This window comes from Cuculus canorus, chromosome 24 (genome assembly GCF_017976375.1).
Source record: "Cuculus canorus isolate bCucCan1 chromosome 24, bCucCan1.pri, whole genome shotgun sequence".
NCBI classification, from domain to species: domain Eukaryota; kingdom Metazoa; phylum Chordata; class Aves; order Cuculiformes; family Cuculidae; genus Cuculus; species Cuculus canorus.
Window position 1 is genome coordinate 7,882,629 of NC_071424.1, and position 24,307 is coordinate 7,906,935.

At 51.7% G+C, this 24,307-nt stretch overlaps 1 protein-coding gene across 4 annotated transcripts in view; it reads right to left on the bottom strand.

The window, feature by feature from the left end:
* Positions 1 to 65: 65 nt before the first annotated feature.
* AHCYL1 (adenosylhomocysteinase like 1) overlaps positions 66 to 24,307 on the bottom strand; it is a 30,128-nt gene continuing 5,886 nt past the window's right edge. For 2 of the 4 annotated variants that reach the window (XM_054087419.1, XM_054087422.1), the window contains exons 2-17: positions 11,150 to 11,261; positions 10,663 to 10,806; positions 9,744 to 9,844; positions 8,986 to 9,088; positions 8,639 to 8,733; positions 7,717 to 7,823; positions 7,518 to 7,634; positions 7,235 to 7,298; positions 5,784 to 5,872; positions 5,238 to 5,308; positions 4,701 to 4,795; positions 4,519 to 4,617; positions 3,888 to 3,956; positions 2,637 to 2,715; positions 2,063 to 2,183; positions 66 to 1,920 (exon numbers count right to left, since the gene is read on the bottom strand). In XM_054087419.1, coding sequence (XP_053943394.1) covers positions 1,914 to 1,920; positions 2,063 to 2,183; positions 2,637 to 2,715; positions 3,888 to 3,956; positions 4,519 to 4,617; positions 4,701 to 4,795; positions 5,238 to 5,308; positions 5,784 to 5,872; positions 7,235 to 7,298; positions 7,518 to 7,634; positions 7,717 to 7,823; positions 8,639 to 8,733; positions 8,986 to 9,088; positions 9,744 to 9,844; positions 10,663 to 10,806; positions 11,150 to 11,261 — 1,473 coding nt within the window. In that variant the 3' untranslated portion in view covers positions 66 to 1,913. Of the gene's footprint in view, positions 1,921 to 2,062; positions 2,184 to 2,636; positions 2,716 to 3,887; positions 3,957 to 4,518; positions 4,618 to 4,700; positions 4,796 to 5,237; positions 5,309 to 5,783; positions 5,873 to 7,234; positions 7,299 to 7,517; positions 7,635 to 7,716; positions 7,824 to 8,638; positions 8,734 to 8,985; positions 9,089 to 9,743; positions 9,845 to 10,662; positions 10,807 to 11,149; positions 11,262 to 11,360; positions 11,502 to 11,989; positions 13,379 to 24,307 lie in introns of those variants that run through there. The other 2 variants (XM_054087420.1, XM_054087421.1) reach the window with 2 other exon arrangements.

The window sequence follows — 24,307 nt, forward strand, 5'->3', positions numbered from 1 at the left end:
CTCAACTCGCTCTTCCAAATAAACTGCTCACAAGCAAAATCACTTTGTTTTTCCTAATAGTTTAATTAGACTTTAATCATTTATTGCTCATCTGCAAAGATTAATATTGCATTCATTAAAAATCATTCATATACAAAATAAACCTCTCCCTCCCAGTCCAACGCTGCCACCATCATCCCCGACGCTCCCACCCCCCTCCGCCATGGCTTATACAGAGCTGGAGCCCTTACGCTGGGCATCGACCCTAACGCGGATAGGAAAGGGGTGGCCCTGACCCCAAAGCAGTGAGATCCTGACTCACTGAGCCAGGCGCGAGTCCCCCGTGAAGTTTAAGGGGTGGTTGAGGGGTCCCAGTGAAGCAGGCAATCCCCAAAACCCATGAGGACAGCAAGCGACCTAACGACAGACCAGGAGGAAACTGGGCAGGGCAAGAAAAAGGGACAGTCAAAGGAGAAAATAGGGTGATCAAAGCCACCAGCATCCCCCATGACATCTTTCCGTCCCTGGCAAAGGAGATTTGCACCCTCTGGGGAAGTGGGGGCAGCTGGTGCCCAGAGGTGAAGGAGCAGCCCCAGTCGTGGGTACCACAGCATCTCCATTATCTGTATACTAGGAGATGCAGGCAGTGGGGGTCCTCCTTCCTCCATGCTCTGGCCTCAGCTGGGGTAAGAAAGGCAATTTGGGGAGGGATAAAAAAGCCAAGAGAAATCTCACTGGGTTGCAAGGAGCTTCCCCAGTCCTGGGACAAACTGCAAGAGATGGAAAAGAGAAACAAGTTACGGGTGAGGATGCAGGAAGGGAATGAACGAGGCAACAAGAGTGGCTGAAACGCACTGCGAGAGGGCAGGGAAGGCGACTGAGAAAGCCCAAGCTTGAGGGCCAGAGCAACAGGGAGCTGAGAGCTTCATGCAGGGATCCATGGTGCAGAGGCTGGGTACAAGGAAGGCTCATCTCTGCGTTTGTCTCAACAAAAAAAGTGAAATGATTCCCAAAAGTAACCCCGGGCACACATAAAACCATCCCATGCTTCTCAGTGGGAGATGGGGCCACTCAGATGCAGCAGGCAGGCAACCGCGTGCCTGACACTCCCGCTCTGCTTTAAAACATCTCTTTATGGATCAAAAATCAAAAGAGGAAAATACAAACAAAAAATGGTTTTAACTCAATTAAGGTGCAGTTTGGCTAAAAAAACTAGGAGAGATGAAATAACACTGGGTAAGCGACCCCCATCTGGATTCAGATTAGCACCCTGAAACAATGAACTCTCCTGTACCCAGTCAGCCACCAAACCCCGTCCAGTGGCTACCAAACCTGGGCTACCTCAGAACAGGGCCCTTGGCTGGGCTTGAGGCCAGTCACCCATTCACAGGGCGGCCAGCAGGTGCCTCTCTGCTCCCAAGCAGCACTCGGAGCACTGATCTAGCAGCTAAAACTGGGCTCTTTAAGGCAATTTAGAAGTTGCAGATAATCCACACAAAGAAAGAAACATAAGATAAGGTAGAACAGCATCTCCGTATCTGCAGGGATCCCGGCCAAGACTGATGTGTGCTGGAAAGGTGGAAAACCCAAAGAATAAGACATCACTGCAGGAATGAACTGCCCTTGGCACTCAGAAAAGTGAAACCCTCTCCAGGAGCCAGGGCTGGGAGCCACCAGCAGCTTCAGCCACATGAAAGCAAGAAGCAAATCCCAGCTGTCTGCCAAGATCAGACAGAGATGTGATCATGTATAAGGGTGAAACTGAGAGAGGAAAAAAAAAAAGTGACCCTAAAATCACACTGATAAACGTAAAAACAGGTTTCTTTGTTGGTTTAAAAAAACCAAAGAAACAGATAAACCAAAATAAAATGATCTTTAAAAATAATCTCTCTAACGCTGCCTTGTATGGTCTGGTCCTTCATGGATGTGGTCCGTCAGTATCTACAAGAGAAGGAGGGGGTCAGTGAGGCCATGGGTGCCTGTGACAGTTCCTGGGAGCTGGTGCTGTCACAGTGTGAGGAGATGCCCCACCAGCACTCAGTGGGTGGGGAGGCAGCGGCCTCCTGCCCCGGCTGACACTAACCTGTAGTAATTGGGTTTGAAAGGCCCATTTTTGTTGAGTCCCAGGTATTTCGCCTGATCGTCTGTCAGTTCCGTCAGATGGGCATCAAACGAAGGCAGATGCAAGCTGGCAACGTACTCGTCTGGGAAGAGGGAGAAGAAAGCGGGGATCAGTGGGTGCCTGTTCCCTACCACACTGTAGAGGAGGTGATGTATGGACTCATCACATGGCACAAAATGGACCAGTGCACCATGCTGGGTCTGGCCAGGCAACCCCAGCATCATGGATTCACTGTCAGGTGAGCCTATGGCAGAGCCGAGCTCAAGCCATGGTGCTGAGCAGGGCTGGATGTGCACCAAAAGACACAGGGGCTGCATGAAAAGTCTCGGAGCAAAAAGTCTGCAGGATAAGGGACACCTGCCACACTGCAGATGTTAAGGACAATGAACCTAACAACCTGCAAATGTTGCAAGGCTGCTGCCCGATGGCTTCCCTGAATCCATTCTCTCCCTGCAAGTTTTGTCCTGCCCAGGTTGGAATTTCTTATGGTACACATCAGCCCGGGGATAAATCAGTCCAAGTTCCCTATACTCACCCATCTTCTTCGGCAGCAGGTACACGTCCTGTTTGTAGCGGCCCTCGGGAGCGTTGTAAAGCTCGATCAGAGCCAGAGCCTGCAAAGAGGACAGGGGACACCCAGGGACAATCAGGGATGGCCACCAAGCTGGGCAGCAAGGCACTCACAACAACACCAAGCTCTCAGAAGCAGAGATAAGGGCTTGGGAGCCTGACGGAGGGGGCAACCATTCCCAAAATGCCTTGAAGGACAGGCTTCCACCTAAGAGTGCATTCCTCTCTTGGTTTCCATAATCACGTTGCAACTGGAGCAGAGATAGGAGATGAAATGGACCCAGCATCTTTGCAGTACCTGGGCTTAATACCACCGGGAAAACCAGAACACAAGGGTGGAGGAGAGAGGAGCAGCTCCATACAGCTGCCATGTCATGTGGAAATGAAGGGATTGCTCGTTTTAAGCTGGCGGCATCACTCCAAAAATCAGAGCCGCTCCTTCAGCAGAAACAAAACTGCATCTCCCTTGAGTGCTTGTTCATGCAGCCAAGAAAGAGCCCCAGGTTCAAAACAGCCCCAGTCCCTGTTGGTTTGGGCTGACAAATGCGCGGGGAAGGAAATTGCCCACCGTTGGCACAGCCACCCTCTCCCACCATAAGTCGCCAGCCAGTCTCCTCCATTTCCAGCCCCATGGGTTCCTTCCATCACCCACAGACCCAGGGCAGTGCCGATCTCAGCTGCTGCACAGCCGGCACTGACTGCCGATCGCATAGCAGAGCCAAATTTAATCATCATTTTCCTTGGAAAGGTAGAGTCGCGACACAGACACAAGCTGTGTCCGCCCAGCTGAGCTGGCACTGATGCTGGGGAGCATTTTAACCCTTGACCTCCAGATCTCAAAAACTCACCCCAGAGGTGTTTTTTTTCAGTGACAGAAACCAAGACTCCAAAGACAAATATAAGCCTGGCTTTAGGTGAGCTTAACTCTGTGCTAGGGGAGCTCGGCAGTGGCTTATAGCACAGCAGGAGCTCTGTCACAAAGCCTGGCTCATTTAAAAGCTCTCTCTTAGCTGTAACCAAAGGAATAAATTCACACCATCACTAACTGCATCCTGGCCAAGAGGTGGTTGCTACAGTATCTCTGGCGCCAGCATGATCCCAAGCACCCATCTAATGGTGTGTCCCCAGCTTCTTCCAAACTGGCCCCATCCCAAGGCTCATGCAAGGCCCCAGAGCATCCTCCACCCCTCGCATCCCAGCCCTGCGGCATACAGACCTGAGTGGTGGCTGTGATGGAGAGAACGAAGGTGGGAACTGTGGAGCAGCTCAGGTTGAGAAGACGGCCCTAGAAGACAGCAGGAGGAGTTTGCAGAGAGCTGAACCTACCCCAAAGCCAAAGTGAAGCACTTTGAGATAGGATCCACCTCTACACCCTCTCTGGGACAGAGGCAGTCACAGCACAGTGATTTAGCTGCCACTGATGTGACCAGAGCGCTCAAACTCTGCTTCTGTTTCCACTCTAACCCTTAGCTCTAAGGCAAGGAAATTTTGTGGTTCCTAGGAAGAATGTAAGTCCAGCCTGACTGCCAGGAAAACTTGGGTGGGAAGAGGAGACACCCAGCTGGTTTGCTGCACAGCAAAACCTGCCAAAGCCAGAAGCAGACAGCGTTTGACTGATAGGGATGGTTCCTGGCTCTAAAGAATGGAGTCAGATGGCACCTCTGTGGCTGCATGTGGTACATGACACCTCCTCTGCCTCAAGAAAAGGAAAATAAGTAAGAAAATACTTTCCCGAACTCTGAACTTCCTCCTAGGTACGAAGCGTCCCAGCACTTTCCCATCTGGTTAAATCTCTGTTACAAATTCTGCCCTGCAGTTATTTCCCAAAGCAACAGCTCTCAGCACACCTCAGCCAGCAACACCACTCGCTTCCCATCTGGCCAGATGACGTGATCCACTTGGGAGCGGACCCTTTCCCAGGTCAGCTCTGGGGTCCGGAGGCTGGTCTGCAAGAGCAGGAGGAAGAGGCTGGAGTCAGCGCAGGAGGATGGCAGGGCAGATGTAACATCGAGGCTGCGGGCAGACTCACCACATCGATCTCAGTGTTGGAGTGGCCCATGTTGCAGACAATGCAGCTGTTCTTCATCCGATCCAGGTGTTCTCTGGTCACAACGTTCTTGTTTCCTGCAGAGAGGGGACAGATGAACCCAAAGTGGTGGAAACAGAAACACTCCGATTTCTTCTTCCCTGCACTTGAGTCAGAGAAGCTCAGTTTGAGGCAACATCAAGTGAAATTGAACCAGAACGAGAGCCCTGCTGGCTGTGACAACAGAGATGTGCAGGGGATGAGTGCAGATCTTTGGTCCCACAAATTACTCAGGCTCTAGGAAATTCCAAAATACACCTGGGGACACATGGCTGTGATGTCCCTCCTCCCAGAGGTTGAGAAAGACTGTGGCCAAACAGCAAACTAGGGGAATAGGAGGCAAAGCTCTTGCCAGAGCAGAGCTATTGTTGTAAAATGAGCAGCACATGGCAGCAAAGCGTCCTCCATCCGCAGCTCCCCTCAAGACACCCACTGGGAATGACTGCCCCAAGGCTCACCCTCAACCTTCTCCAGCCCTACCTGTGCAGGTGATGACGACATCCACCTGACGGATTACTTCACTCAGCTTCACCACCCGAAATCCGTCCATACTGGCAAAAAAGGGGAGAGGGAGGACGATGAGGAAGAGAAGCCTGTTCCATCTGACCCAGGCCAGGAGGAGCTCAGTACTGCATTACTGAGGCAGCTCCCAATCACTCACACAGCAGCCAGGCTACCCCTTCCATACCCTCAGGGAAGCCAGATGTGAGAGGAAGGGCTGTGCAAAGGATGAGGTGGCAAACCTGCTCTCACAAATGTGGGAGGAGCTGGGGGATGTGTGGAGCAATCAGCCAGCATTGCACAAACGCCTGAGCAACCTTCCTGACCCAACCGGTGCAGGTGCCTATCACCTGTACTTTACAGCTCTGCAAGCTGCCCCAGCACTTTGCTATCACACTCCAACGAGACCCATATTCTCCAAGATGAGGCATAGATCCTCCTGGCTCTTTTGCAGCCTCTGTTAGGGTTTAAAGGAGGGCAGAGAGCAGACAAAGAGATGTTTGCAAGCAGCATGTAACATCTTACCAAGCTTGGAGAGCACAGATGGGGTCAATCTCCGTGACGTAGACAATTGCTCCCAGAGCTTTCAGAGCGGCACAGCATCCCTTGCCGACCTGTTGAGGCAAAGCATTAGCGTGAAGCTGAATACAGGATGCGCTGAGCACTACAATCTCTTCCCTAGAACAGCCCCAGCATGTCCTAGGCTGGGAGATGCTTGTCCTGGCCATCTGTCTGACGCCAGGAACAGCTCAGCGATGTATGTGGTGAGTGGCACTTCTGCCGCAAGCCTGGCTCCCCCTCCAAAGCCACCAGCCCTCCAGCAGGGCCACCAGCTGGTGTAGGCAGCTTTCCAAAACGAACTTGCTCACAGCCTGCACAGTCCCTAGCGTTGCAGGAGCCCGTCTGACCTCTTCTCCAAGAGGAGATTAAAGCCCATCCAGACCAGCATGTACTTCCCCCACGTGCCTTTAAATGAAAGGGTTCTTCAGTATTCAGAGCTGTCTTGCACTGCTCATCAGCACGGGGAAAAACAGAGCTCCTTTAGCAGCATCTCTGACTTTACCCCTCTCCTCATCACAAAATTAAACTGAAGTCTGGTTCTCCATGCCATTCACACACCTAATGCCTGGCTGATGTGCACGTACCCACACTTAGCTCCATTTTCTGACCAGCAAGATGCTGCCAGGTAAGAAACATCTCCTGAGGTCCAGCCTTGGGTCTACTGAAGCAGGGCAAACTGGCTGTTTGCAACTCCAACCTGCATCCTAAGGGGAAATCAGTCAGGGTGGAAGAAGTCTAGCAAAACTTGCAACAAGCCCTGGAGACTACAAGTCTCTGCACAACTCATGGCTGGAGGTTAAGACGCCACTCTGGAGTGCCTGGGCAAGAGCCAGTGCAGTTTCTTGGTCAAGCAGAGCTGGGCTCCACTGGTGTCTAAATAAATTAGTAATATTGTTCCTGCTGGGAAGAGCATTTGCAGCTACTGCCAGACCCTTCGCAACACGGGAAGACAAACACCCACACAGACAGCGCACAGATGGAGGGAAGGTGTCAGCTTGCAGCTCTGTGCTCTTTCAGGGCAGAATCATTTACAAGTTCATGATACAATTGCTCTCCACAAGAACATTATCCACAGCGAGATGCAGCCTATTCCTCCGCCTCCTCTGTTACAGGCTCGGTGACAGCCAGGCTGGATGCTGAACTCTGCCCAGGGACAACAGATGGGAGCACCCATGGGTAGTTATAATTCAGGCCAGCATTCCCAGCAACCGTTGTGTTTGCAGCCCAGCTAATATGCAGGCAAACTGGGAAATTGATGCTGGGTTCTCCAGCCCTCCCAGCAGGTTCCAGCAATATTTCCCTGCTAATTCTCTCACCAGGTTTGATCTACTCCTATATTAAGGGCATGTGTCTTTGCACCTGGAAGATGCAGGATGCTGAGGCCTGGAGGGAGGCTCACCACTGATGAAACTCACCTCCCCATAACCACAAACGACCACTTGCTTCCCTCCAAACATCACATCCGTGGTCCTCTTCAGGCTGGAGGACAGAGAGAGACCTGTGTTGGGATTAGTCTAGCTCACACCGCTGATGGCACAGGGCAGCACCTCACCACAAGAGCCCCCCCCAAACCAGGTCCTGCAAACACACAACAAGGGCAAAGCAGCAAAGAGCCAATATCTGCTGAAGAGGAATTGGAGCCACGTCAACCAGTGGTGCGGTGTTTAAAGCAGGGATGGGGAGAAAGGTTGGACTCACCCATCCAGGATGGATTCCCGGCAGCAATACAGGTTGTCAAATTTCTGTTTAGTAACAGAGTCGTTCACATTCATGGCTGGGACACACAGCTTCCCAGCCTTGGAGAGCTGGTACAGCCTGGAAGAGGACAGAGGCAGGTCAGAACAGGGAGAAGCAACTCGGTAAGAGATCTCCAGCCCAGCCTTCACAAGCGTCCTACCTATGCACACCAGTCACACTCTCCTCCACGATCCCTCGGATCTTCTTGAATACATTGGGGTATTTCTTATAAACCCAATGGGTCAGGTCCCCACCGTCATCTAGGATCTAGAGAACAGGCAAGGAAGAACATGGAGCACTCAGGTTTTCCACTGGGAAAAGCGTTTACCAGGGACAGGACAGGGAAGAAGTGATGGCGAACATCTTCAGGCACTGATGGTGGGCTCTTTGGGGGCCCAGACTCCTGGGTACCCCTAGTTGCCAGCAACTCAGGGTGTCCTCCAAAACACAGAGGATTTCTTACACCTGCAGGAAGCTGATGGATCTTAACAGGTTTTTCTGCCCCTGCTATAGCTGTACAGCCTGGAAACGTGACCACAGGCAGCAGTAACTAAACAGTCTGAGATCAGAAGGGTGCTACAACATTCAGACACTGAAAACAAACAGTGGAGAGGAAAGGCTGCCACAGCCCACTGACGCATGCTATCGCATCATTAGTGATCATGGACCATGCATCAAGGCAGCGAGAGGTGTCATCTGCCTTAAGCAAGGGAAAGGTCCCCTGTGGAGACTCTCCTCTCTTTGGAAGAGGGCGGATGGGATCTGTGTTGAGAGAGGAGTGATTGGGGCAGTTCCTGCAGGGCTGACCCTGGAGGAAAAGAGGTCCTGTGGCAGCTCCAGCAGGAGATTGCTACTGTGCCCCTGGGCTGTACCAACTCAGGACACTGTGCAACTGCCACCGTGCCCACAGTGGCCCCCAAGCCAGTGCTGGCTGCCATTCTCCAGGATCTCCACTTTAACGGGGGCTCAGAGGCCTTTACATGCCAGCAGGTACTCAGGAACAGCCACAGAGAGGAAAGGGTGAGGACCACCCAGTGACCACTCCATGTAGGAAGAGGTAGGGCTGGAAAAAGGCTTATTACCATGTTGGCGTGCCAGCCATCTATGTTAACACAGCGGTCAATGCACCACCAGAAGTCATCCTCCGACTCCCCCTTCCAGGCAAACACAGCAACACCTAGAAGAAGAGGAGCACCCTTGGAATCTGCTGACTTTGGCAGAGCTTTCTCCTGTTTGGCCAGCTCAGGAAAGCCACGGATAGGAAGGGCAAGGGGCCACACAGAGAGCAAACCACAACCCACAACAGGATCAGACCTGTTTATCCCTCCCTAAAAGACATACAGTCCAAATTACTCCTTTAACCAGCGAGGTTACAGAGCCAGGGGAGGGGCTGGAAAGCCTCTGCGACCCTAGGCTCAGCTGTACTCACCAGCTTCTGCCAAGGCAGCTGCCACTTCATTTTGGGTGGAGTAGATGTTACAGGCAGACCAGCGGCACTGTGCTCCCAATGCACACAGGGTCTCAATCAGCACCTGCGAAACAGCGGGGTGAGCAGCAGGCCTGTGGCAGTGGTGATGGGCACAAGCACAGGGCACCACACAATCTTGGGGAACGGGCAGCGAGGAACTGATTGGAGATCAGCTCCAGCAAACATCACCTTGGGGAAACGCAGAACCACTCCAATGTGTTCCCAGAAAAGTGAAGGTTCCTATTCTGATTTCCCAAGGCTGGGAATCATAGAATGATGGAATGGTTTGGGTTGGAAGGGACCTTAACGCCTATGCAGTTCTACCCCTCTGCCATGTACTGGGGCACCTCCCACTGGATCAGGGGTCTCCAAGCCACATCCAGCCTGGCCTTGAATACCTCCAGAGATGGGGCAGCATCACTTCTCTGGGCAACCTGGGACAGGGTCTTCCCATCCACACAGGCAAACATTTCTTTCTGATATCTAATCCAAATCTCCCCTCTTTCAGGTTAAACCCATTTCCCTCATCCTGTCCCTGCTCTCCCTGATCAAGAGCCCCTCCTCAGCTTTCCTGGAGCCCCTTTCAGTACTGGAAGCTCCTCTAAGGTCTCCCTGGAGCCTTCTCTTTTCCAGGCTGAATAAACCCAACTCTCTCAGCCTGTCTTAAACTTAAGAGAGGTCTCTCCCATCCCAGACACCCCAAATAAGTGGCTGCTCACCGCAGTCTGTGCTGTAATGTGGGTACAGCCCACAATTTTAGCTCCAGCCAAAGGCTTCTCCCCTTGAGCTCGTTTTCTGAGTGAAATCAGAGCAGACATGTCTGCAAAAGAAACAGAGGGATTTCAATGACATCTGACTCCAGAGAGGCCCCTCTCTGCCAGACCTGCTCTCCTTTCTGGGGTCTCACAGCCTACATGTGGCCCCACAGTTTTTGCTATAGTTGGAGAAAACTCCGAATCCCTGGCTTGGCAGGGATCCCAAAATGGGATCAACACACCCATGTGATTTGTCACTTAAAGTCACACAGAACACAGTGTCCTTCTGACCACCGAATAGGAGAGGTCTGGGATGGGCACTGCCCAGGGAAGGCAGTTGATGTGCCCCGGCTCAGGACAGCCACCAGCCCTGCAGCAGAACAGCACCCAGGAGAAGCACCTAGAGATGAAGACAGTTCTGCCACATCCCAGAAGAGCTGCTCTAAACATGCCTGGATTATCTTCCCCTTCTACAGTTCTGGCAGCCTGTGTCTAAAAGGATCCCAAAAGCAAAGTCAGCCAATCTCCTCACTGGAAATGGTAACTCTGCTACCCACAAGCCCCAGGGGAAGGGGTTGGGAGTGTCAGTTTTTGTATCTCCAAAGGCATTGCAAGATTCCAGCCCATTGAGGTTTCTCATCGAAAGCTACCAGAACATTAAACCCTGCAAGAGCTCTGCTGCTGCTTGAAAACAGATTCCACACATTGTTAATGTTCACTGTTGCACCCAGCTCTTCCCCACATAATCCGCTGATTTGGAGTGTAAAGAAAGGGCATCCAAGGATGCAGCAGGAGTGGTGGGAATTGCCTTGGCTCAGCTCTTGGTGTCCAGAGACCAAGGCACCCAGTTGCAAGTCCCATAAACCCCATGCTCCACTTTTACCTTGTTCAGCAATCTCGATCTCCCGGCGTCCAAACTCTGCCTGCTTGATGTTCTTCACACAGAAGTTGCTGCTGCCTTTGGAGTTGGTTTGTTGTTTCTCTCGGGGGGAAACCTCATCATCAGAGCTGTCTGTGTAGGAGGCAGCTAAAGCCAGAAGAGGAACACGTTATACCAGGACCTCCGACCCATCAGGTTTCTGCTCTGTCTCATTTTCCAGCGTTCACACACTCATGGCTCAAACTATGAGTCTCCTAAGGAAAGCCACTGTCCAGAAGGATTTTTGCACTCTTGGTCCCTAAGCCAGGCCAGAATTAACCAGGTTATCAACTGGTATCAATGCCTGAGCTTTAGGAACCCCCATAATTATCCCTTCCACATCTCAGTACAACACAGCAGCATGGACACGTGGGGTGAGCAGCGTGTTCACAGCAGCACCAATGCTGGATTTGGGAGAGAACCATGCATGAACAAGGAGAATGGCACCTACCAGAGCTGTAGCTGTCAGTGGAAGACTGTGAGATGGAGCGGGACAGAGACCGACGGCCTGTCTTTGTTGGGAACTTGGTGAACTCCTGCATGTCATCTGCAAATTGGATTTGCTGAGAAAAGCAAAGAAAGAGAAGTGCTAAATCAGCAGATACTCCTTACAGTACATCCTCTTTCCAGGCTATATGGGTTTGTAGCTCCCTTCAGCCCACCTTAACTGCTGTAGTCACACAAATGAGCATCACCACATGCATCAAGGAACAGATCTGTGGCTACAGATGCCAAAAATTAGCCCTCCTCCTCTGCCTGATCATCTCTGTCACCAGAAGGTTAAAGCAGATTCAACACAACACCTGAAGATAAAAAGAGCACCCAGTGAGGCTTGAAACATCCCCCTTAACCCACCTCTGGCTCCCAGAGGCTTCTCCGAGAAAGTTATCCCAACGCAGACACCATGCAGCCCTGTGCAGACAGAGACCCTGCTCTGACAGACTCTGCTCCAGTTGATCCCAATAGATTTCTGGCCAAATGCCCATGAAGCAAGAAACCTGGGGTGGTACCAACAGAGACTCAGATGCCTGGTGCTTCCAGGCTCTTCCCCAGGAGCAGAGCATCCCACAGGTTAAAAGCATGGCACATCCTTCCAAAACTGACACTAAAAGCAGGGGGAAAAATAACTCTCCAAGAGAGAACGTTTCAACAAAAAACAGTTGACATTGCATTGGCTTTCAGTCTCCTCTGCGCTACCGATATTTCCATTGTAAGAGAGGCCCTAAAACAGCCACCCCTTATTCCTCCCTCCCTTGGCCAGAGGCAACTAACTCAAGGCTCCGGAACCTACCACCAGCTCAAAAAATTCCAGTGCATTGGGGTAAAAGGAGGGGAAAAATAGCCCCAAACTGCTCCGCTGCTGCACTCATGCCAGCCAGGAAAAAGCCTTATTGCTGCTTCTGCAGGAGAAAGACGATGGGACATGTCAGGGAATTACAAAAAGTGCCAGCAAACCCAGCCTGATGACCCCTACCCCAGAACAGTGTCAGGCAAGAGACCCTGACAAAGAGCCCTGGCACAGCCTCTTCTTAAGTGTGCAGGAATTAATTTTGCCACTTAAGAGAGATGAGATGTCATCGCAGGGAGTGGAATTAACAAAGCATCCCCATAGACCCAGGAGAGAGTCCCGAAGAAATCAAGATGATGGAAAGAGGCAGGCCACAGTGGCCTCGAGGAGGGGTTTTCCAGGCCACATCATTCCAAAAGCTCCAATGCGGGAAGCAGCCTTCAAGGGGAGAAGAATGAAATTATCTAGCAGAGATGATCCACCCAGAGAGGAGGAATCTGCACTGTCTAGGGTGTCCACAGCACCACTGTCATTATTTGGGCTGTAAAATAGCCTGTGTCTGGAGAAACTCAGCTGAGAGGTCAAAAGCAGTGTTGGTACTCGGCTCTGGAGGGGAGACAGAGACTTGAAAACCTACTGCTCAGTCCAAGGGAGGGCATGTGTGATGATGTGGGGCAATGGTGGCACCAAATCAAGTCCATCATCACACCCAGGCAAAGCATCCCAGGCATTTTTGCAGGTGCTGCTGCTAAAAGGTTGCTTACCAGCTCCTCCATACTGGATACATCACAGCCTGCTCTCTGCTTCCCAGACCAGACTTCCCAGCAGATGCTGCGTAATTGTGACACAAATTATATGAATTTACATTAGTGGAAGGAATAGGAATGGTACATGGAGTTTTCAGGTTTGGTTTTGTAACTGTTCTAGGTTCTTTGGTGTGGAGGAAGGAACCGGAATGCATCGTGATCACCAGCACCGCCAGGAGAGCTGGCACGGAGAGATAAGAGCTGCAGGAGCACTTCTAGCAAGCAGCTCCAGGCAGGTAGCAGCAACATCTACGGGGTGTGGAGCCAGAGCTGGCAGGCACAGCAGTTTCCCAATCAAGAAATAATATTGCTGGAATTTGTTCAAGGTCCATCGCTGGGATCAACCTTTCCCATCAGCCTGAGAAAGGCTTGTGCCACCTCTGTGCCAGGGTATGGCTCATGGGCATTGCTGTGGAGGCAGAAAAGATCAGTAATTTCAGACCAACAAGATTGCTGCCCCTTTGCTCCCAGCTCTTCCTCTGGCAACTCATCAAGCCAGAGGGTGTAAACATGCCCCATAAAACAGCTGCTGGCATTAAAAGAGCTTAAAGTGTTGCCTGAGGAATTCTCTCCATTTCAGGGAAAGGTTTCCAGGGAAAGAGGTGAACTCAGGAAGGGGGGGAAAAAAAAAAAAAAAAAAAAGATAAGCCAGGCTTTGCTGCTTCAGCCCAGGGCACGCACAGGTGGGTGTCTGCTCTTGCTTACAGTACCCTGACATCAGGCCACGACACTTCCCAAAAGCAAAACGTGCTGCCTGGATGGGCTCATGGAGCAAGGCTCATCTGGGGTACAATGAGAGGCTGGCGATGGATGGCTGTGGCGCTCCCCACCTCCACGCCACTGCCACATCACCAGCACAATTGATGTCTGCCAGACACCATCATCCCTGCTGGGGCATTGACCATGGATGTGTAGCCACCTCCAAGGCACAATCCCACTTCTTAGGAGAAAGGGCACTTCTAGAAATGCAGAGTTTAAATCCAAGGGGAAAAAAAAAAAATCACCATTGAAGAAACCAAGTGCTGAATTAACCACAGTAATCCCCACACCGTGGCTTTACCAGAGCTCATCGGAACTCCGCAGCTTAGCAAAATCTGCCCTGGCTAAAATTATCATCAAACATTGCAAGTAGCTTCTAAATCCAATGAGCCATTCGCATATCAAAACCACTCCGAACCTTGCAAATTAACACCATGTCAGGCATCCAGCTGAGAGGAAGATGAGGCAGGATGGCGGGTGCAAAGCCACCAGGCCGACTGGCGATGTGTGTGACCGTTGGCCATGTTACCTTCCACGTGCCAGGCTCTCGAGCTGCATTAAGGTGACAGAGAAAATCTCGTAATCCCTTGGCTTGTCGTGGGAATTTGAATGAACAGCATCGCCAGCTGGAGGCTGTGGATGAGTTGGCTGCAGCTGATCAAAGCCAGGCTGGCTGCAGCAAGAGACCGTCCGGCAGCAGTGAGCATGATCACAAATCACATCCCAAACTTCAGCCTGCTGGAAGCGGCTTTTCCAACCGGGTGGAGCACAAGGTTTTAAGAGTAAGGAAAATATTTTTTTGTCCCAGCAATTTATGACCAAGAAGGCAAAACAACACAGCACCGAATCCTCTGCATGGAAACGGAGCCAAGCATCCCAAGTTTCCCAGCATCACTGCTCCCTTACAGGAGGAGATGGGGCCAGGGTACTCACGGAGCCCTGTGCCAAATGAGCAGCTCCTGGCTTGGTATGGTACAGCAGGGGGGTTTTGGGCCATGCCCTAGGAAAACCCCAGGATGTGATATTCCCTGCCAAGTTTTCACAAAGCAATGCTGAACACTGCCTGCTCCCAGTCCCACCTGCCAACCTAGAAGTACATTTGCTCCCCTTGCAAAACCTGGCACAACTGTGCCCATTCCCATGCAGATCCGATGCTTCCCAACACCGTCGGCTGGTTTTCAGCTCACACCACCCTTCCAAGCACTGGGACTGGCCAGGTAGGAGGTGAAGGAACATCATCCTTGCTGATACAGCACCGCATCCCAAAAAGGGTCAAATGAGGTGCTGGGGCCCTCAGGCTCTTTGTTTGGCTACACTGCCTGATGCATCCCAAACACACCCACAATCACCTTCAAATGAGCTTTTCCTACATTATAAGGTACCTGCCCGGATGTGGGCTTATTGGCTGGGCAGTCCCAAACACAGCAGAACACACGTCCCCAGCACGTACAGTCTGGGTTGTTTAATTATTATGACATAGGAAGGGCAAACAGATTCCAGATCTGGACTGCCACCGCCTAGAGGAACCAGCAGCTAGAGACTGCTGGGTGTGCTGACCTCCAGGGCTCAGCCTGCGTTTGCCCCCAGCAGCCAGCCTGGAGAGCAGCTTTTTGAGCTTACTGAGCAGTGGGAGCTCTCCCACAACTCTGAGCTCCAGAGGACTTTCTAAATCCAGCTGGATTTACCTCAGGCACAGATGAGCCACGCACATCCCTCTAACACAAGATGACCCCACTTTTAAATTAAAAACTCCTTCCATCCCCAAAACGGCTCCAGAGAGGATGCTCGAGCTCCTTTGCTGTGCTATGCATCCCTGACTGCATCTTGTGCAGCCTGAGGAGGAAGATTCAGAAAGAATCGACCAACTCACAGCCATCCCTGGGGCTGCATGCTGACCCGGTTCACTGAAGCACAGGCTCCATGGAGGAATACACACACGCCGGGGAGCAGCTTCAGGCTCCCTTCCTACCACAATCAGGTTTGCCTTACCAGTCTTTTTGTTATTACTAATATTACTATTATTATTACTGCTACTTTCATTAGGGACAACATGAGCCATGGCACATCTATAGTGGTGTAAAAAAAGTGTAAGTAGCCACTCCTGTCCTGGAGTAATCGAGGGGGTTACAAGAGCAGCCTGTCCACATCATCCAGGATAAGAAGGAAGCAGTAAACTATCCTCCAGCCTCCTAAGTTTCCTCCATCACATCCTTGGATGTGACAACAGCACAGTCACCTAGGGAGAAACAGCAAAACCAGAGCAGAGCATAGTCTCGCAGCAACACAACTGTCTGGAAAGCAAAGAAGTCTCTGTAACCCACTTCTGCCCTCCCAGGAGAAAGTCTGAAAGCATCCAGGGTGCTGGAACCTTTCCTTTGGCTGCTGAAAGCCAGCAGCAGAGACCAAGACTATTCAGGGCAGCCAGTTCCCCTTATTTAACCTTCTCTCCCCAACAAAAACTCTGGCAGAGGCTGGGTGGGCGCTGCGGGTTGCCCTCACTGCACAGGCACTCCTGACGTGACCTGTCTACTAAGTTCATCATTTCTTTGTCACTCCTGGATATTCACCCAGACTAGAGATGCTTCACAGCTCCAATAAGCCCTCATCCTCCTCACCAGCCCGGCCTGCACACAAGACGTGATCAGCAGTTGTACCAGGTTTGGCAGACCTGGAGAGGGACATCTTCAAACACTAAGTATTAGTTACCTGCAGCAGGACCTTTTCCTCCTGGGAAGCTGCGACTGGTTTCTTGTGAAGAGCTAGGTGCTGATGAGTTTGGGTATTTCACAGAATCACACAACAGTTTGGGTCAGAAGGGATCTCAAAGCCAGATCCATTCCCTCCGCCATGGGCAGGGACACCTCCCACTGGATCAGGGAGCTCAAAGACCCATCCAGTCTGGCCTTGAACACCTACAGGCAGCCATAACTTCCCTGGGCAACCTGGGCCAGGGCCTCCACACTCTCAGCGTGAAGAATTACTTCCTAATCTAAACCTTCCCCTCATCCTATCACTCCATGCCCTTGAAAAAACTCCCTCCCCAGCTTTCCTGTAGCCCCCTTCAGATACCAGAAACCCATTATAAGGCCTTCTCAGAGCCTTCTCTTCTCCAGGCTGAGCTCTCTCAGCCTGTCCTGACAGCAGAAGTGCTCCAGCACCAACTGTCTAAAGGACAAGATGGTTTAATTAATTTATATGCAGAAGCAAGTCATCCCATTCAAGCACCGCTTCAGAGAGGAAGAGAAGGTGCAGCCGGGGCTGAAGTTCCTTAACACATGCATCAGCAGAAGAAAAAACTAAAATAAAGTAATCAGCACAAGGCTTTTCTTCTATTCTAAGTTAAAAGGAAGAGCCAAGCAGCAGGTTTGCTTGTGGATACCGTGCTTCTGCTCAGGAAAAGAATCCTTCCTGAAGCCACCCACAGCCTTCTGCCACATGTGCCCTCCGTGTAGTGAGGGACTAAAGCTGCCCCAAGTCTGTTCGCTACAGGTTCCCAGTGTCCCCCACCCTGGGGCTGGCAGCATCTCCCATAGGAACAGGCAAGTATGGCTGTGCCAGAGCACTCAGATTGCTTAGAGGACTTGGCTGTCTTGCTCAGCCCTCAAATCTGCCCTGCTTCCAGCTGGGAGAGCCCGGCTCCCACAGCCTTCCGCAGACATCCAGACACGGGACAGGGAAACCGCTACAGCCCCCAATCCTCCAGCACAGAGAGGGACACAGCTGCTGCTCTATGACTCAACAGGACGGGTAGTTTTTGGGTGGAAATCAGCAAGGCAGGCATGGATGGTTCTGAGGTTCCTCTCCTGTGAGGCTACCCAGCTCTGGAGGGGCATTTCTGGACCAGAGCATCCCATAAGGCTTGAGGGGAAGGGCAAATCTGGTCCTTGGAGCAGAATGATGAGGCATCAGGATCAGTAAGGCTCCCGCTCACCATCTTTAACCCCAAACCAGTGGCAAGGGGAGGTTTTGACTACATGACTCATAAACCATCTCATTTTACTTCCTCCAAGCTCTGATCAAGCAAACTAGCACACAGCTAGAGGACAGGCAGCTGCAGGAATTCAAATGAGGTGGTGGCCAAGCTCACAGGACAGCCAGGTTTCTCATTCCAAGCAGCTCAGCAGCAAAAGACAGCCCAGCCCAAGTATGAGCCAGGCACCAGTAGGAGAGGTTGCATTAGCAATGCCCATGGCTTCAGCCCCACCAGGCTGCAGAGATGCTGGAGGTCAGGTGCTCCTGATCCTCCAGGGCCACTGGCAGAGCACAAAGGAACTTGGGGAGAACTGGAAGTGGCACAGCCTCAGCTAGAGAAGTTACATCATCAAATCATGGAATGGTTTGGGTTGGAAGGGACCTTAAAGCCCATCCAGTTCTAACCCCTCCCATGGATAGGGACACCTCCCACTGGATCCAGTTGCTCAAAGCCCCATTCAACCTGGCCTTGAAAACCTCCAGGAATGGGGCAGCCATGACTTCCCTGAGTAACCTGGGCCAGGACCTCCCCACCCTCACAGGAAAACCTAAGATCTGATCTCTCCTCTCTCAGGTGAAAACCATTCCCCCTCACCCTGCCGCAGCAAACCCTGATCAAGAGACCCTCCCAGCTTTCCTGGAGCCCCTTTTAGTACTGGAGGCTGATGTAAGGTCTCCCTGGAGCCTTCTCTTCTCCAGGCTGAACAACCCCAACTCTCTCAGCCTGTCCTCATACAGGAGGTGGTCCAGCCTTCTGATCATCTCTGCGTTCTACTCTGGACTGCAACAGCTCCATGTCCTTCCTATGACGAGGACTCCAGAACTGGACACAGGGCTCCAGGTGCGGTCTCAGCAGAGCAGAGCAGAGGGACAGAACCCCCTCCCTCCCTGCTGGTACTACTGCTTTGGATGCAGCCCAGGATACAGTGGCTTTCTGGTATGTGAGTATACAGAATCATAGAGTCATAGAATCACTAGGTTGGAAAGGACCCACTGGATCATCGAGTCCAACCATTCCTAACAATCCCTAAACCATACCCCCCCAACACCGCATCCAACCGTCCCTTAAACACCTCCAGGGAAGGTGACTCCACTCCCTCCCTGGGCAGCCTCTGCCAGTGCCCAACGACTCTTTCTGTGAAAAATTTTTTCCTGATGTCCAGCCTGACCCTCTCCTGGTGGAGCTTGAGGCCATTCCCTCCTGTCCTGTCCCCTATCACTTGGGAGAAGAGCCCAGCTCCCTCCTCTCCACGACCTCCTTTCAGGTAGTTGTAGAGATCAATAAGGTCCCCCCTCAGCCTCCTCTTCTCCAGGCTAAACAACTCCAGCTCTCTCAGCCGCTCCTCATAAGACTTGTTCTCCAACCCCCTCACCAGCTTTCTTGCTCTTCTCTGGGCACGCTCCAGAGCCTCAACATCCTTCTTGTGAGGGGCCCAGAACTGAACACAGTACTCAAAGTGCGGTCTCACCAGTGCCGAATACAGAGGGAGAATAACCTCCCTGGCCCTGCTGGTCATGCCGTTTCTGATACAAACCAAGATGCCATTGGCCTTCTTGGCCACCTGGGCACACTGCTGGCTCACGTTCAGTCGCTGTCAACCAACACCCCCAGGTCCTTCTCCTCTAGGCAGCTCTCTAGCCAGACTTCTCCTAGTCTGTAGCACTGCATAGGGTTGTTGTGCCCCAAGTGCAGGACCCGGCATTTGGCCTTGTTGAACCTCATGCCATTGGCGTCAGCCCAGCGGTCCAGCCTGTTCAGATCCCTTTGCAGAGCCTCCCTACCCTCCAGCAGATCCACACTTCCTCCCAGCTTAGTGTCATCTGCAAGCTTGCTAAGGGTGCATTCAATGCCTTCATCCAGGTCATTGATAAAGACATTGAACAGAGCTGGACCCAGTACCGAGCCCTTAGGAACCCCTTTTGTAACTGGCCTCCAGCTGGAGTTAACTCCATTTACCACCACTCTCTGGGCCCGACCATCCAACCATCTTCCAACCCAGGAGAGTGCACGCCTGTCCAGGCCAGAGGCAGACAGTTTCTGAAGCAGAATGCTGTGAGAAACTGTGTCAAAGGCTTTACTGAAGTACAAGAAGTCCATACCTTGCATGAAAGGATAGGACCTGCTTTTGCTCCAGGTGTGGCTTTGCAACAAGAGGGCTTTCTCCTGATAGTTTTCCCCTCAACCCAAATCTTTAGAATAAACACCAAAGTGCTTCGTTCGGACAACACAGCTGGGAAAAGCTGCCTGAGAGCACTTGTCTGATTTGTGGAGAGAAACACGACTAGTGCTGAATTTGATGCTGCTTGGATCTGCACTTCTAGCTCCCAGAGGGCTCACAGGGCAGGTTTTCCACCCCAGGGAGGCAGAGCCCTGCCCAGCACTCTCCTCACTGAGAGAACAGGAACCGCTGCCAGATCTCTGCCTGGAAACCTTTACACCACTGCCGACAAGGAAATACGGGGCAGTGAGGTCCTAGCAAAGTAAACCAGCCAAGCCCTGATGCCAGCCTCCATCCTTTGCTGGCAGAGAAGGATAAAGGTAAAGCACCAGAGAAAAAAAACTAGAACCAGTTTCCCCGAGTACAAAGGGAGAATTGAGCACTTTCACACAAATCTCAAAGCTCGGCAGAGAAGAAGCAGCACCATGAAAGAAATGAACCAATACCAAAGGTTAATAGGCTGGAAGCCACTACAAAAATTGCAGTCATCGAGGGAATAATTGTGAATGCTGGTTAGAGGGAAAATAAACAGAAGGCAGGATTAAATAAAATATGATTTAAAGTGCCCAGCTGTTAAATAGTAACTGGGAATAACTGTGAATAGCTACTGCCTTATGAACACCTTGAGGTCAAAGGTGGGCTGCCTCCAGCAGGAGCCAAGGGAAAGCTCCCCAAGCATATAAGGCATCTCATCCTTGGACTCCAGGAATCGAGGCAAAGGCTCTTGCCCAGCTTTAATGAAGAGGGCTATCTTTCACAGCAGGAACAGCAGAATCCGATACCTGGGATCACTAAGGGCAGCAAATTCCCACCACGTTTTACAGGTTAACCATAGGAACCCAGTCCAGCATCTTGGATTGAACAGGGACACCTTCCACTGGACCCAAAGGGAGATCCCACTGAGAGCTCAAAGGCCCATCCAGCCTGGCCTTTAACACCTCCAAGGATGGGGCAGCCACAGCTTCTCTGGGTGACCTGGGCCAGGGCCTCTCCACCCTCAGCATGAAGAATTTCTTCCTAATGTCTAATCTAAACCTTTCCCTCTCTGATTTAAAGCCATTTTCCCCTCATCCTATCGCTCCAGGACCTTGGAAAACTCTTCTCCCCAGCTTTCCTGGAGCCTATCTTCTCCAGGCAACCTGGGCCAGGGCCTCCCCACCCTTGCAGCAAAACATTTCCTCCCAAGATCTCATCTCAATCTCCCCTCTTTCAGCTGAAAACCATTGCCCTTCTTCCTATCCCTGCACCCCCTGATGAAGAGCCCCTCCTCAGCTTTCCTGGAGCCCCCCTCAGTACTGGAAGCTGCTCCAAGATGTCTGAAGCTGCCTCTTCTCGAGGGCTGAACAACCCCAATTCTCTCAACCTGTCACTGTATGGGAGGCAATTTAGCCTTCAGATCATCTCTGTGGCCTTCTCTGGACTCACTCCAACAGGTCCACATCCTTCCTGTGCCAAGGGATCCAATGGCCTTAAACAGGCTGCTGGCTGCTTTGGCGCTGGGAAACCCATGGAAATGTGTTGTGTGTGTCATCTTTACTTAGCATAGATTTTTAAATTAATTAGAAAACTCCTCTACAACCACAGAGTCCAAGACCAGGGAATCGGTTGAAGTGCTGGCCGGATGGGTGCATTTGGGTTCACCACAGGGGTCTGAAGCAAGGGTTAGCCACAAAAATCTAAACTGAAACCCCAGACCTCTGCTCTGTAACACTAAAGAAGCCCCTGTGTTTGGGGGGGACACAGCCTACTCCTGCTCCTTTTCTCCCCCGTCTCAGCTTTTTTTTTTTTTTTGGCTTGCAGTCTCAGCATTTCAAGATCCCTTTTGACCTTCCAAGAGACCGATACCCAGGCAAGTCTCCAGATCACCTCAGCCACATCTAAACAACCCTCTGTCTCCACACCACTGCTCTAAGAGAAAAGGTCCAGCAGGATCAGCATTGAAACAGGAGCAGCCTGTTTGCAATACATTCTCAGAGTCAGCAAATACAGCTGTGCAACAGGAAAGCTGGAAATGCATCCTCCTTCTGCCCAGCTGATGCTTCACAAGCCCCTTGCAGTGGTGTTTCCACAAATGCAGCACCGAGGGCTGCCCATTTCTCATTGGTCTATTCTCACATGGTCCATTTTCAGTCATGGAAAAGACACTACTCTTGATGCATTCGATTAGAGGCAAGGCAGGACAGAAAGTTCAGGCCTCAGCTTAGGCTGCTCAGGGCTCAGAGGAATCATTATCAGGATGGACAAGTATCACCCTCCCGGACCATGTTAGAGCAGATCCAAACCCTTCCTGTAAACAGGGTTAATTCAATTCAGCCACTTTCTTTTCAGTGGGGCAGGAGAGATCAGAAGCAACATCCCTGCATGGATGGCGAGCTCAGAGAATAACTGGAGAAGGGGTTGGTTAATGTAGGGAAACCGTGCTGCCTGCAACAGGCTGAAGGCTCCAAGGTCAACAGGGATTGGCCAGATGTTCATGCTCCAAAACACGTCCAGGTTGGATGTGAGCCTCTCCCCACAGTGCAAGAATGTTCGATGTTCAGGACTTCCTGCCTGGGAGGTGAAAGGAGGAGACACGAGGAGACACAGAAAATAGCAGACACAGGTTGAACCTCACCCCAGGCCATCTGGAAGGAGGAAGCCAAAACATGAATTTCAGCAAGGCAAAGCCCCAATGAACCTCCTTTCCCAGCTGCCTACCCTCTCCCTCCCCACAAAAGACTGGAAGGAGCCATTGCCTACACCCACACCTTGGAGATAAACCAGGCTCCTGCAATCCCCACCCAAATCACGGCTCCTGAATTAAGGCAGTTCCTCTGCCAGGCACAAATGGGTCTGCCAGCAAAGTCCTGATCTGCATAAGGCAGACAAGGGAAGTTGTACCCACCTCTGAGGAGCGAGGACCGCGGGAGCCTCACCAGAATTACAACGCAGCCTGTTTGACAAGATGGAACATCATGTCCTCGGTCACCTAAGTTCTTTGGCTGTCACCAACCTGAAGTAAACAGATTCTGCAGCAGCAATAAGCTTGTTACCAAGGCCACCGTATTGATCCCAAAGTGTAATTAAAATTCACAGTTCAAGCAGCCCAATGCGACAGGTCATCCGGAGCAGCCTCCTAAAGGCATGAATAGCCCCAGCTTCCGCATCACACTTTCTCAGGGGCAGGGAACTCCATAGGGCAATGAGCAAAGAAACACCCCAAGTGGCAGCTTCCTCTTTGGACCATCAGCCAAGATGCCCAGAGCAACCTGTTTCCCCATGCCAGGCCTGGCCAAGGGTTAACCGCTGCGGGGCAGCATGATGAGATGATGCTCAGCTCGACATTGAGAGGGTTATGTTGCAGACCAGGTTTGAGTGCTGTTGACAGCGGCCAGGGGCTCTGATAAGGGGCTCTAATGTTCCCTACTGAGATGGTACCAAGATGCTCCTTCTTGATCAGAACCCCCAACCCTCCTACATCAGCTTCCAGTGCCACACTGATCCAACCCAGGGTCCCACTGAGAGAGAGGGGGGTCACACAGTGCAGAAGGGTTAGCGTAAAGTCCTTTGCACCCATAGCTCCCCAGGCCCTTGCACAGTCACCTCGAATGTCACCAGGTCTGCTGAGTGAAGGTGAGTCACAGTCCCCACATAAGCAGCCCTGATCAAAGGGCTCAACAGGAAATGCCACAAGCTCTCTGCAAACGAGCCAACTCCCAGTGATAAAAGACCCAGCCAAGCATGAGCAAATCTCTTCAAGCAACTGCGGAGAACCTCACCTCCCCCTCTTTAAATGCCTGGGATGAGGCACTCACCAGCTCCTAAGAGGAATGATGAGGACATGATCCCCACCTGCAAAGCCCTGCATCGAGCCAGGTGGTTATCCAAAATGATCAACTCCAACCTGGCCTTGAAGAGCTGGTTTCCAGAGCAAAAAAACCCAACCACAACCTCTATTAGGGAGCACAGGAGCAGGCTCCAAGTTTTGCATTGGCTGGAAAGCACAATGAAAACTGTCTAAGTCCCAAGGAAAGTATTGTGGTAGGCTGGGCCTCAGCAGAAGATAATTCCAGGTTTTGGGAAGGGCCGAAGGAAAACACTGTGCTTCTGCCGCCAGCAGACTTCCCACACTGCAGACCTGGAAGGGGTGGGAAGTAGGCTCCCACCAAGCACAGCAGGGCTCACAGGTGACCCCACACCCACATCATCCAAAGACATCAGAGATACTTCTGAAGGCTGTGGAGAATGAATATCTAACTTCTTTCCCATCTCCAAAGGCCAGACATCAGAGAGGAAACCCAGCCTACCTCACAGCAAGAGGAGAACAGAGAAGCAAAAGCCACACACCTTTGTGCATTGTTTTGAAGACAGCTTGTGTCCATCAGGCCCTTCTGCTCCATTCTCATGAGATCAAACCCTGGATTCAGTTCTGGAGTCCTCAGCACAGGAAGGACATGGAGCTGTTAGAGCAAGTCCAGAGGAGGCCGTGAAGATGATCCAAGCGCTGGAGCACCTCCCATATAAGAACAGGCTGAAAGAGTTGGGGCTGTCCAGCCTGGAGAAGAGAAGGCTGCAGGGAGACCTCA